General features: G+C 37.5%; 1 protein-coding gene and 1 pseudogene across 1 annotated transcript; both read left to right on the top strand.

The window, feature by feature from the left end:
* Window positions 1-78: 78 nt before the first annotated feature.
* Window positions 79-5,752, top strand: LOC100743085 (annotated as a pseudogene).
* A 4,025-nt stretch (window positions 5,753-9,777) lies between these two features.
* On the top strand, window positions 9,778-13,911 carry LOC100742963 (nose resistant to fluoxetine protein 6). Its single transcript, XM_003494495.3, is given in 14 exon segments — window positions 9,778-10,081; window positions 10,084-10,246; window positions 10,778-11,022; window positions 11,259-11,452; window positions 11,575-11,696; window positions 11,836-12,078; window positions 12,175-12,382; window positions 12,462-12,627; window positions 12,714-12,793; window positions 12,866-12,961; window positions 13,035-13,164; window positions 13,239-13,413; window positions 13,546-13,688; window positions 13,772-13,911. Coding segments are annotated over 14 exon segments (2,160 nt in total). The 5' UTR covers window positions 9,778-10,009; the 3' UTR covers window positions 13,895-13,911.
* Window positions 13,912-14,334: the final 423 nt, after the last annotated feature.

Genomic DNA, 14,334 nt, shown 5'->3' with positions numbered 1-14,334 from the left:
TATAAGAAAGAATAATGGTCATTTGTATGGTTGACCATTTTTTTCAATAGAGAATTTGAATAATCCAAGTGCAAATCCTATTCCAGAGCATGCAGTACGGAAAAGTTTCTTCGTGGATATGGCTATCCCTTTTATCATTAACAGTAATTTACGTGTCGACTCAAGCGACCGCGCTAGACCCAGTGACTATGAGGCAGGTACTTCCCGCGTACGCGGTTTTGGAAAATGTGGATCTTCTAAATTCCAGTAAATGTCGGACGGAGATTGATGAATTTTGTAATGCTGTTGACAACCAGATATTTTGGGGTCTAAGAGGTAAACAGAACTTGTAAGGTAGTGTGAATGAATTTCTACTGCCGGCCAATTGCGTACAAAAGGAAGGATAAAACAAATCGCATTAAATATATAACACATAATCGTATAACCATAACATACCAACGTACAAACATAAACGGATATAGAATTCGAATAACTATACACCGTGCTTGCGGCTGTGTTTGTCGCATCTCTTGTTTGCATTTAAAACGCATTTACACCGTGAAAAATTAATAACAGTAAAAGCAATTCTTATGCAACCGCCAGAATTCTTCTAGCGACAATTATGTCGCGATTGTATCAACTGCATAATTTTAAGTCGAGTTGGACCTCTTCCCTGAGACTTTCTTCGCACCTTACGCAAGAAACTACTTCCTTCGTTTGAAGTGCGGAAAAGCGACGGTCATAGTCGTAGCTATTTTTCTTATCCTAACGAGCTGAATTTTCTGGCTTTAAACACGAAACTTCTGCATTCTGCAAATGCAAATTCTGCATTCAACTTCCTTACCGCTTAAAATCCTTATTGCCAATAGTATCATCGGATGTTTCCAACGCAGTATCATATATTCTTTAAGCTTTGGACACCAGTGGCGTGCCACCCGGGGGATTTATAAGCGGGCACAATTATTGGTCAGGAGATCGTATAGGTTGCACCATTCTCTCTCAAAATCGCACGCTGTTTGTCTCGGAGGGGAAACGAAAGAACAATACGATATATCGCAACCCAAACGAGGAGCATCCACCTTTTAAGTTCCGTTTTTTTATTGGGCGCATGCGGCACAATAGTACTATGCAATATCACCAAGAAATGCCGGACGAAGTAAGCACGTGCATATCTCATGTAGATGATTAGCATAATGAATCAGATTTATAACGTGGAGTTTCTCGTTCGGTAAGCCACGTGCCGACAACAGTACTGCAATAATCTAATTGGGGTTCCGTAACTGGGCGATAATCAAGAAGATGAAATATTTACAATGATTGTCAGCGTCCAGCGTCCTAGAAAATGTTGGTACCCCATAGATGTACTGAACATTTCATTCATATTATCGACCATAGTATCGAAAGTGCTACAATGTAGTTCATCGTATAAGAAAGAATAATGGTCATTTGTATGGTTGACCATTTTTTTCAACAGAGAATTTGAATAATCCGAGTGCAAATCCTATTCCAGAGCATGCAGAACGGAAAAGTTACTTCGTGGATATGGCTATCCCTTTTATCATTAACAACGATTTACGTGTCGACCCAAGCGACCACGCTGGACCTAGTGACCATGAGGCAGGTACTTCCAGCGTACGCGGTTTTGAAAAATGTGGATCTTCTGAATTCCAGCAGATGTCGGACGGAGGTTGATGAATTTCGTAATGCTGTTGACAACCAGATATTTTGGGGTCTAAGAGGTAAACAGAACTTGTAAGGTAGTGTGAATGAATTTCTACTGCCGGCCAATTGCGTACAAAAGGAAGGATAAAACAAATCGCATTAAATATATAACACATAATCGTATAACCATAACATACCAACGTACAAACATAAACGGATATAGAATTCGAATAACTATACACCGTGCTTGCGGCTGTGTTTGTCGCATCTCTTGTTTGCATTTAAAACGCATTTACACCGTGAAAAATTAATAACAGTAAAAGCAATTCTTATGCAACCGCCAGAATTCTTCTAGCGACAATTATGTCGCGATTGTATCAACTGCATAATTTTAAGTCGAGTTGGACCTCTTCCCTGAGACTTTCTTCGCACCTTACGCAAGAAACTACTTCCTTCGTTTGAAGTGCGGAAAAGCGACGGTCATAGTCGTAGCTATTTTTCTTATCCTAACGAGCTGAATTTTCTGGCTTTAAACACGAAACTTCTGCATTCTGCAAATGCAAATTCTGCATTCAACTTCCTTACCGCTTAAAATCCTTATTGCCAATAGTATCATCGGATGTTTCCAACGCAGTATCATATATTCTTTAAGCTTTGGACACCAGTGCCGTGCCACCCGGGGGATTCATAAGCGGGCACAATTATTGGTTAGGAGATCGTATGGGTTGCACCATTCTCTCTCAAAATCGCACGCTGTTTGTCTCGGAGGGGAAACGAAAGAACAATACGATATATCGCAACCCAAACGAGGAGCATCCACCTTTTAAGTTCCGTTTTTTTATTGGGCGCATGCGGCACAATAGTACTATGCAATATCACCAAGAAATGCCGGACGAAGTAAGCACGTGCATATCTCATGTAGATGATTAGCATAATGAATCAGATTTATAACGTGGAGTTTCTCGACTGTGACGAACGTTTTTGTAAGGATTTGATTACGCTTGGACTTTGTTTACCGGCATCCTGCACCAAACGAGATGTAGCCACGATGCTAGATAAAACATTGCATGACAAGACTCTTCTCATCGGCAAACTTTTTGCTGTACACTTCAGGCTCATCGAAGTCACTGATTTGGTAAATGATTATCAATGGCTACTCTCTGCGAAAATGATCTCCATCATGTACGTAAATTTCAAGCTCCTAATCGACAGTCCAAATTTCAATTCTCAGTCGACATAAATAGAAGTATCACGATCGGCGTTAGACTAAATATCGAGTAGAAACCTTAAAACTGTGATTACAGAGGAGTTTTACTATTTTTGTGTACTACCGTGACAGCGGCCACAGTATACGATATTTTCACCAGTCGAAACCGTGTAAACAGCGAAAAGGAAATCATTGTGCATCAAGATGGAAGTACGGAAGGTAAGCGATACATACGATAATACGTGATATTCCAGATGTTAATGATTCTGATCGCCACGAGTTTATTTCACGGGAATCTGTGTAACGTATGGTTAACTTTGAATAGAATTGGAGAACGGAACACAAGGGGAACGCAAAACCGATCACAATGGATCGACACCTTCATGGATCGATACCTTCAGAGTCGAGGGAACAAAATCGCATGAACCAATATTTGCTCTGTTTTTTGTTGCTTAGAAATGTACGGCAAATATTTAAAGTAAAACAGGATGTAGAGAATTTGCGTATATTCCATGGTATAAAAGTGTTGAGAATGCTATGGATTATACTGGCACATCTGATCGTGTACGGATTGAATAATATGGGTAAAAATGAATTTCAATTGCGTTTTAATTTCAATAGCCCATTCCGATTTCTGATATACGGTAGCTCAACTTTTTTAATGACATCAATCATGTGTGCAGCTAACAAATCGCATTTGTACATGATGATCGATGAAGTGCCCGCGCGAATGATATTCAATACGACATTCTTGGTGGACACGTTTTTCTTTATGAGTGGTTTTCTGACGTCGTATATTTTTCTCAAGAAACATCAAAAAATGGAGAGAGTATAATAGAATATAATAGTATCTATAATAGAAACAGTGAATATGTTCCTTCAAGTAATTATTATATAAGACACTGACATACTTTTATATGCGACCGTGGTGTAGAATATCCCCTTATCTCATAGGAATGACTACATGTCACCTTCTTAACAAATGCAACTACGAATTACGGTTATCAGAAGTAACATATTCTGTTTCTATCAGTTTTATCGTTACACCTTTGTAGGCTTACACCTGCATATTTCGTCGTTATACTGATAGCGATATTAAATTTCACCTGGCATGATCATGTCTCAGCACTTCTTCCCTACGAGCATCTAAGTGCTAAGTGTTCCAAATATTGGTGGACTAATATACTTTACATAAACAACTTCTACTATTGGGATGACCTAGTACGTATACTTTCTTTGGCAATTCATTCTAAACATCGTTCGCGTTACTACGAAAGAATCGTTTCGGAGAGAAATACTGTTTGCAGTGTCTCACATGGAGTTGGTACTTGCCCAATGATATGCAGTTCTTCGTATTTGGTAATTTTCTCCTAATATTATCGATCACGTGAGTTTGAAATTTGGTTTTGTAGTCATTCATTGGCCAGTTTTACCCGGCCACTAAAATCGACTGTTTCAGGCATTACAATATTGCCATTGGCTTAGGCGTTTTTAGCTTAGTTTCATCGATAGGATCAGTCGCTTATATGGGGTACACTCTTAATTACGAGCCTACGTTAGTATACAAAATGTTTAACACTCTTTGTAACATAGAGAATTTGTAAATATACTTATATTATCTTTCCTAGGTTGGATGAGCAATATAAGACACTGACATACTTTTATATGCGACCGTGGTGTAGAATATCCCCTTATCTCATAGGAATGACTACATGTCACCTTCTTAACAAATGCAACTACGAATTACGGTTATCAAAAGTAACATATTCTGTTTCTATCAGTTTTGTCGTTACATTTCTGTGCATCTATCAATAACGTGATTAATCCAATCTTTTAGAAATTCTTAGTCCTTGGTTGGACTTTGGCAATTCTATGTAATTGCTCGATTCTATTTACACCCGTGAACCATAACACGTCCTTAAACTTAGCCATTCTTTCTTTGGCCCTCAGTAGAACGGGCTGGGCACTGGGTATAGCCTGGCTGGTAGTTGTATGCACTACGAACCATGCTGGTAATTCGATATTTTTCATGTCATTCAGTAATGCGTTAATGGCATTCTTCTTATTGTAAATTACACCCAAATATATTTGATACGTTTGCAGGTATCGTGAAAAAAATCTTATCGCTAGATATTTTTGTTGTTTTGAGTAAATTGACGTATGGTGCTTATCTTCTAAATCCTATTCTTATACTTTCGGCTTTTTCTTCAAGTTATTATCCTTTCTACGCTGATAACGTCACCATTGTAAGTATAATGAAACTATTTCATTTGGACAATTTCGATGTAATATTACTATTGTATTATGAAATAGCAATTCTGTTTTCCAGGTTACCCTGTTCGTTACAATGGCTGTTTGTAGTTTTAGTGCTTCTATTCTCTTATACGCAACAATCGAAATGCCGTTTATGCGATTGTATAATAGTGCACGAAGAGAAGCGAAGCAACATAATTCTTCCTGAATTCTTCGCGTTCGTTGTAGATGTATTTATGATGGTGATTATTATAACAAACATATAGCAATATACGGGAAATGTTCCAAATACCTGTTAAATATAAAGATTTTTTAAATATACAAAAGTATAAGTGAAACGAAAATCGTGATTAGAAAGTGTGCGTTAAACTCAAACGCATTGAGCACCTGTCGACTTATTCGACACACGCAGTCGATGAACTACAAAGATACCGGGTATCTATTCGCGTCGCTGTAATGTTCGTGAGTATGATCGTTTCTTTAAAATGTGTTTTTAGAGTTACATATCATTTTCGTCGCCATGCATGAAATTTATAGGTAAAGCTAAGCTATTTCTTCTTTACGTAAGCACTTATATAAGTACTGAAAAACCTTTCATGATTTTGTAATATGGATGTAATATTATCATGGCAAAAACTGTGAGTTGTAAAAATTTATCTTAAAAAAAATCAATAAAATCGACAATGACTGAGTACGAAGACTATTACGATGAGAAATTAGAAGTTCGAGATACGTACGTTAGTTAGATGAAGTATCCAAATAAGTGAAAATATGCCAAGAACAAGGTGGATGTCAGGAATTTTAGGAAAAGAGTGATTTCCATCAAAGTTGCGAAAACAGAGATGAATTTTGTTTTCTGAATTCGAAGATTCGTAAATTTGGACTTATGAATATTTGCAATTTTCATAACTCAAAAGTTTGATATTTTGAGAATTAATAAGCTCGGAAGTTCGGAAATTCGGAAACTGGAAATTAGAAAATTTGGGATATCGAAATTTATAAAATCGGAGAATTTATCGCTGTTAACGCCGCTGCATCATTCATGTAACCGAATATTTATATTTATATTTGCTATCGGATCCATAAAACAAATCGAAAATTGATATTACCCATCATGCTATTAACCTTTCAACCTGCAACATCATGTGGTGACGAAGTGGTACGTCCTTTGGAACAAACATAAAGAACACGTGCATGAAATTTTGTACGTCCTTCGGGTTATAAGCGACACTTTCTCTTCTTCGCCGCATTCGCACGTGCAGACACATTTGCCGGAAAAAGTTCAAAAAGTGATTTGATATTTTAAAACTATTCCATAAATCTGGAACGAACCATCTGCTTAATATATTTAAATGCATATAGGCCCACGTAGTCTTTGTCAACAGCTGAAGGAGAGCAGTTGTATCGATCCTTAAAAACACACTACATAATTTGACCTAAGGTAGACTACGACTCAACAATCTACAGCCCTGCCAAACCACATTACATTAAAGGTAATAAAATAAGGGTAATTACAGGGGTACATCGTGCATGCAAAGTCAATAGTATCCTCCTTGAAACCAAACATATCTATATGGTATTATATCGACGAAGATAGTTTCCAAGTATAAAATACGCTCTGAAAGCCCCTTCTACATCATACATCAAAATATGTTATTATATGTATATTAACAGATATAAGGAACTATGTGATAGGAGCGAGCAGACAAAGCAAGGCAAGACGGAACAACGTTTTCTTAGATATATGCTCCGAATGAATTGCTATCGCGTGATGGTTAGACACGTTGCATGAAAAACAGAAATCCGTTATGCTAATAATTATACAATCAACATACTATTTGGAAAACATCATTCTTCTAAATTCGAGTTGACATCGGAGATACTTTGGGGACTAAGAGGTAAATAGAACTTTCAAGATACCTGGACAAACTTCGCTCGACGAAGTTACTGAAAGTAGATTACGATTGTGAAAAGAAGAAGGAGGCAAATCAATCGAAATACGCACAATCTATCACGATTCAACAAATTAAACAGTCAGTTAAGCTCAAGAAACATGAAAATAATTCTACCTGCAACCGCGGCAGTTTTCCTGGAGGCAATTACGTCGCGTTACGTCGCGATTGTGTCACATGCATAATTTTTCATCCAATCAACCGCCGAAACAGAAGCATGAGCTCCATAGAAATGATGGCCTTTGTCGCCCAAGTGTATCCCTTTTGCAGATCAGCTGCTACCATTACAGAATCATGTGTTTTTGAAGCGTTGGACACTAGCGGCGAGCCACCCAAGGGATTTGTCAACGAGCACCATTATTTTATAGGAGATCGTCAGACTTGCTCCAAGATCTCTAAAAATCGCATGCCATTTCTCTGACAGAAAGTACGAAAAAACAATTCGATATACCGGAACTGGAACGAGGAACATCCGCCCTTTGAGTTTCGACTTTTTATTGGACGCATGCGGCACAATAGCGCTGTGCAATATCGCATAAAATCAGAAAACGAAGTAGGTACATGGATATTTCAGTGATTACATCTCGAATCCATATATCCAACTATTCGAGTCGCAATACTACTTGTAATCAATATGTAATCATTATGATCTGTACAGCAAATTTACCTCATTAAAACAACTCATGACATTTATATACGACCTTTCACGATTGCAACGAACTATCAGAGGTTCGCGACATTGCGCTTTTTTTCAGGATTTGATGACGCCTGAAGTTTGCTTATTTGCATTGTATATCAAACGCGATTCCGTCACTATGATAGATAGTGTATTCAATAATAAAACTCTTTTCGTCGGAAATCTTTTTTACGGACTTGAGGCTGATCGAAGACTCTGATTTAACGGACGGTCAACAATGGCTTCTCCCTACGAAATTCTAAGCTCGTTATTGAAAGTTCGAATTCTTGTCACTAATTGGCATGCACGCTATATATCGCGATCTGCGTCCAATGAAAAATCGACTAGAAACTTAAAAGTTTTGATTACAGAGGAGTTTCATTACTTTCATGTGCTGCCATCATAGCAGCCGCGTTTCGATTAGTTAAATTACTATTCGGAAGAAGCCGTGTTTATGATACGCTTGGGTATTGAGAACACGATAGACATGGAAAATTAAAAACGTTGTCACCATTGCTAAAAGGAACTTTCTCACGGAAGGTGGCGTCATAAAATTGCTTAGGAAGATTCTTACGTTTTGGTCGTTTCGAACGGAACAATCGTTACTTTCTTTTGGACATTGAACAGGTGAAATTTTGATTGGATAAATCATGGAGGAAGGTGTATTGTGTGTATTTTATAAAAATGTGCACTTCGGTGTGCCATCTTAACATCTTGATCGTCAAGATGCAAGGGTGCAAAACAAAGGAAAAAAGATGAAAAATCGAGCAGAGATCGAGTCGACAAGATTTCAATCAAGCTCTGTGGATGTTCGTCGAAAATGCAAAAGACGACGAGGAATTTCAACGATCCTAAAAGCATTCTTGGCAATTAGGAAACAGCGCGGTCTTGTCGATCAAATAAAACGCACCCACGGTTCATTTTTTCATGTCCGTTTGAGGAACCAGCTCGATGAATACGAATCTAAGAAACAAGCGTTCGTTACGGGTAAAAGCTCTTGCGCCGAAGGAGTACGTCGACGAAGGAAAAGATTTTTATTTGTTACTTTATTTGTCGATGGAATAACAAACCGGTCAAGACTTTACCCAGCCACGCATATGAAAGTGGAATGTTAAGTGGCCGCAACCAGCGAACGTAAAATCTAGCGAAGAAGCGTTAAACGTGAGGCCGCGACCAAGAATAGAAGTTTTTAAACGAAAATAGATCGCGAAGGTGCTTGACCTATTTTCGATCGGCAAAATGACATAAGCTGGAAACGAGAGTAGGTCTGTATCTTACAATTCCTTACGTATCCCCTTCACTGTCAGTGATAGAATCACACAGAAAAAGGAAGTTAATTTAAATGTAGAATTATCATTATACATTGTGCTACTGCTGACTTAAATTCGCGAAATGTTTAATTCCGATTTTGCTTATCATTAATGTACATTCATATTTAACGGTTTTGAACATACTGTCGCCTGTAATTTTATAGTTCAGATAATGTTCTATAGAGTTGGTCAAAAAATGCACGTTAATCATTAATTTATTGAATTTACTATAATTATAATCTTTTTTTCCTTTTTTCTTTTTTTGTTTGAATACAGCGCCATATATGTGAAAACGATATATGAGCAGGAAAAATAATCTGCAGCTTCTTGACCGCGGTCCAAAAGAATCTCAGGCGCGAAATAAAGTAATGGATTGATGGTTTTTATAATGCACGATGCATTCAATGAGCATTTCAAAGCGATATATTAAAATTGAATCGCATTTTAATGGCAGCAGTGAGCAATAATTTTATGGAAATTGCAAGATGAAGGCCAGCTCACGCTTTCGCGTCAAAACTCGTAATTATAAGCATATTAAAAATTATATCGAACGATATTAATTGGCTGGATGTCCTAAAAAACTTGCTTCAAAATTAAAATATAAGGTAAAAAGTAACGAACGTCAAAGACAAGGGTTTTAAAAAACTAATACCGGATTACATAATTGGATCGGTAGAAGTAACATGACAAACTTATTAGCAATTAAAATGATTGCGATGTTATACATTATCAATGATATGTTCTTTTACGAATACGCATTATCCCGCTTCAATCTTATCGCAAACCCATGAGTCTCTCGAGCTCCATTCGCCATTCGAAACCCGTTCGACGCAGTCGCATTTTCGAACATAGTACCGGAAGAGCAGCAACGTACATTACTACCAACAAGAGAACAAAATACATTCGCGTGGCTGCCGATATTCCTCGATAGTCAATTTTAATAATCCAAGTGTAAATCTCATTTCGAAGTATGAAGTGCGGAAGAATTTCGTGGACATGGTTATCCTTTCTATCTTTAACAAGCTTTTACGTGTTAATACTCACGTGTCAATACAAGCGACCGAACTAGACCCGATGACCTCAAGGAAGATACTTCCAGTGTACGCGGTTCTGGAAAATGTTGATCTTCTAAATTCCAGCAGATGTCGGACGGAGATAGATGAATTTCGGAGTGCGGTGGATAACCAGATACTTTGGGCTCTAAGAGGTTAATAGAACTTTTAAGATATATAGCCGAATTCGGTTCCGCGAAGCTACCACCAGTCAATTACAGCGAAAAGAAAGAAGGAGGCAAACCAAACGAAATACGTATAACCGACCGTGATTCAAAAAAATGTATATCGTGTTTGCGATTGTGTTTCGTGACATGTTCTCGATGAACATGCTTATACCGCGGAAAATTCGACACAAAAACGATAGAAACAACTCCTGTGCAACCGCGAAGATTCTTCTACTCCTGTGCAACCGCGAAGATCACGGTACCATCACGCTACGTTGTGATTGTGAAAGATGCGTAATTTTTTACCGAGCCATCTCCCGACCTTGCGACTTTCCTCATACGTTGTATAAGAAACTAGTTCCTTCGGCGTGTAAAAGCTGCGATCGTCGTCGTCATAGTTTTTCCGATAAGCTGATGCTGTTGGCTTCAAACGGTGCGATTAATTTTAACACAGGATAAGATCCTTATCGCCAATTGTATCAAGAGCATTTTCCAATGAGAGATCATGTGTTTTTTAAGCATTGGATACCAGTGGCGTACCATCCGGAGGATTTGTCGTCGGGAACAACCATTGGCTAGGAAACCGACTAGGTTGCAAGCTTTTCTCTGAAAATCGCACGGTATTTCTATCGGAGAAAATACGAAAGAACAATTCCATATACCGGAACCCGAATGAAGAGTATTCACCTTTTGAGTTTCGTTTTTTTATTGCACGTGCGCGGCACAATAGCACTGTGCAATATCATATAGAAGCAGAAGACGAAGTAAGCAAATGGATATTCTAGAATTAGTATCTCGATTGTATATCTCTAACGATTCAAGTTGCAATGCGAATTACAATCAGTATGTAGCCAGTTTGTGCGGTCAATTAAGAATTTATAGCATTAAAATAATATTGATAGATGATATCATTAATATTAAAATATTTCGTGAAATTTACGTGCGAATTTTTACGGTCACGACGGACGATCAGAAAATTGAGAAACTGCATCCATTTTAGGATTTGATCACGCTTGGACTTTGCTTACCGGCATCCTGCAGCATCGGCGATGTTGCCACTATGCTGGATAAAGTATTTCGTAATGAGACACTTTTCATTGGAAAACTTTTTAATATATACCTCAAGCTGATCGAAGTCTCCGATTTGGTGGATGATCGTCAATGGCTACTCTCTGCGAAAATGATCTTCATCATGTATGTACATTTCAAACTCGTAATTTGAGACTTGAATTTTTGTCACTTCACATATATATTACATAGATCAAGATCTGCATTCGATAAAATGCCATGTAAGAACTTTAAAATTCTGATTACAGAGGAGTTTTGCTATCGTTGTGTGTTACCGTAATAGCGGCCACAGTTTACGACGTTTTCGTATATCGAAAGAGTTTGAATAACGAAAGGGGAAAGCTTATGTCCGAAAGTAACAACGCGATAGGTAAGCTACACATACATTGATACTTGATATTAACTATTACTTAACACAAAACTACGTTCACGTTACCAATCTTACTGATTTTTATCGCCTCGAGTTTATTTCGTGGGAATCTATGAAACGTACGACTAACTTCCAACAGCATTGAACAACGAAATAGATGAGAAATGCGGACCCAACTACGAGAAACCGGCACCCCCCGAGTCGAGGCAGCAGCATCCTATCAGCCAACATCTTCTGTGTTTTTCATTTCTCACCAATGTAGAGGAAATATTTAAACCAGAAAAGGGTGGTAATAATCTGCGAGTATTCTACGGCTTGAGAACGTTGACAATAATATGGATTATTATGGGGCACATATTGATCTACGCATTTCATGTTTTGAGTGAGAAATTAATTTTAACGATCTTTTAAGGTTACTACTCCGATCCAATTTCTGATCTACCATGTATTTTTTTAATACACTCACTCATGAATACAGGTAACAAATGGCTTGTATTTACAATGGCTGAAACTTTACTCCTTCAAATCATAAGCAACTTCACATTATCGGTGGATGCATTTTTCTTTATGAGTGGTTTTCTGTTATCACATTCATTTCTGAAGGAACGGCGAAAATATCAGGGAATTCCGCCTATAGCAAAGAGGATGAACGAATTTTTTCAAAAGATCGTCAAACGATATATAAGGTATAGTATAGTATCAATGCTTGATTAATTCTATCGATGAGATTTCGATGATAATAAAATAAATATATTAACTTCGAAGGCTTACACCTGCATATTTCGTCGTTATATTAATCGCGATATTGAATTTTACCTGGCATGATCATGTCTCAGCGCTTCTTCCCGTTGAGCATCCAAATGCTAAGTGTTCCAAATATTGGTGGACTAACATATTTTACATCAACAACTTCTATAGATGGGATGAGCTAGTACGTATACTTTCTCAGATAATCTATTGCAAACATCGTTCGCGTTATTCCAAAAGAATCGTTTCGGAGAGAAGTACTGTTTGCAGTGTCTCACATGGAGTTGGTATCTGCCCAACGATATGCAATTCTTCGTATTTGGAAGCTTTCTTCTAACTTTATCGATCACGTGAGTTTCTAATTTCGTTCTTAGATCCCTTAGAACCCATTTTTACCTGGGCTCTAAAATCGACTGTTTCAGGCATTACAATATTGCCGTGGGTATAGGTGTTGTTGCGCTAGTTTCATCGATAGGATCACTAGTTTACACGGGGTACACTCTTAATTATCATCCTACGTAAGCATACAAAATGTTTAGCATTCTTTATAAAATAGGGAATTTGTAAATATACTTATATTCACTTTCCTAGGTTGGACGAACAATATAGGACACTGACATACTTTTATATACGACCGTGGTGTAGAATACCGCCATACCTCATAGGAATGGCCACATGTCACCTTCTTACAAAATGGAATTTCAAATTGCACTTATCAAAAGTAATGTATACTGTTTGTTCGTAGACCTATATTTTTCTGCATCTTCTAATAGCGTGATTAAATTTATGTTTCAGAAAAGCTTAATCGTTGGTTGGTCCTTTGCAATATTATGTAATTGTTCGATTCTCTTCGGACTCGCGAACAAGAATATATCCTTAGGTCTCTCCGTTCTTTATTTGGCCCTCAGTAGAACATGCTGGGCATTAGGTATCGCCTGGCTCGTAGTTGCATGCACTACGAATAATGGCGGTAAGTCGATATTTTTCATGTCACTCAGTAATACGTTAATGTCATTTTTGTTATTGTAAAAATACTCTTTGAGTAATGCGAATTATTTAACGTTTTGTGAACTACACCCAAGTATATCTGTTACGTTTGCAGGTATCGTGAACAAAATCTTATCGCTGGATATTTTCGTCCCTTTCAGTAAATTAACGTATGGCGTCTATCTCATAAATTGTATTATTATTCTTTCGTTATATTCGTTAGATAATTATTCTTTCTTTCTCTATTTCACCAATATTGTAAGTATGATAAGGTAGTTTCATTCGAACAATTTCAAAGTAATATGAATCCTATGTAATAACAACATATTATGTTTTTTCAGATGTATACTGCCATTACAGTGATTATTTGTAGTTTCATTGCCGCTATTGTTCTGTCCGCAACAGTAGAAATGCCGTTTATATCACTCGTCCGATTGTATAGTAATCCGCCAAGTATGAAATAAACATATACTAATACATATTTCGAAGCCGCTCAGTTAATAAACTGATGAAATTTCTCTCTCCATATATGCACTTTGTCTGTCTCTTTGTCTCTCTCCCTCAATCTTGAAACATTTCTATTTATTATGATGTTCTCTGGAACCACAATTGAGAAAATAGCGTCTGTTGTTTAAGGTAGATGTCCAGCATTATACTATATCGAATAGTATATTACATATCTATCTTTCTTCCTTTCTTTCCCCTTTTCTCCCATTTCTCTTCCTGTCTATTTTGTTGAAGTGATTCTCACTTCTAGCAAAACTCTACATCTTCTCTAGTGTTTAGTTATCTTAGTCCACCAAGCCATTGAAAATCAATTTGAATCTCAGCCTCATAGCCTTTTCTAGGCACATGTCATGCACGGATGATGTACCGGGCTATAGACGAACCAGATCTGGTAATT

Source organism: Bombus impatiens, unplaced genomic scaffold (genome assembly GCF_000188095.3).
Source record: "Bombus impatiens unplaced genomic scaffold, BIMP_2.2 scf_2296, whole genome shotgun sequence".
Classification (NCBI taxonomy): Eukaryota; Metazoa; Arthropoda; class Insecta; order Hymenoptera; family Apidae; genus Bombus; species Bombus impatiens.
This window is presented reverse-complemented; position numbering and strand designations above follow the sequence as displayed.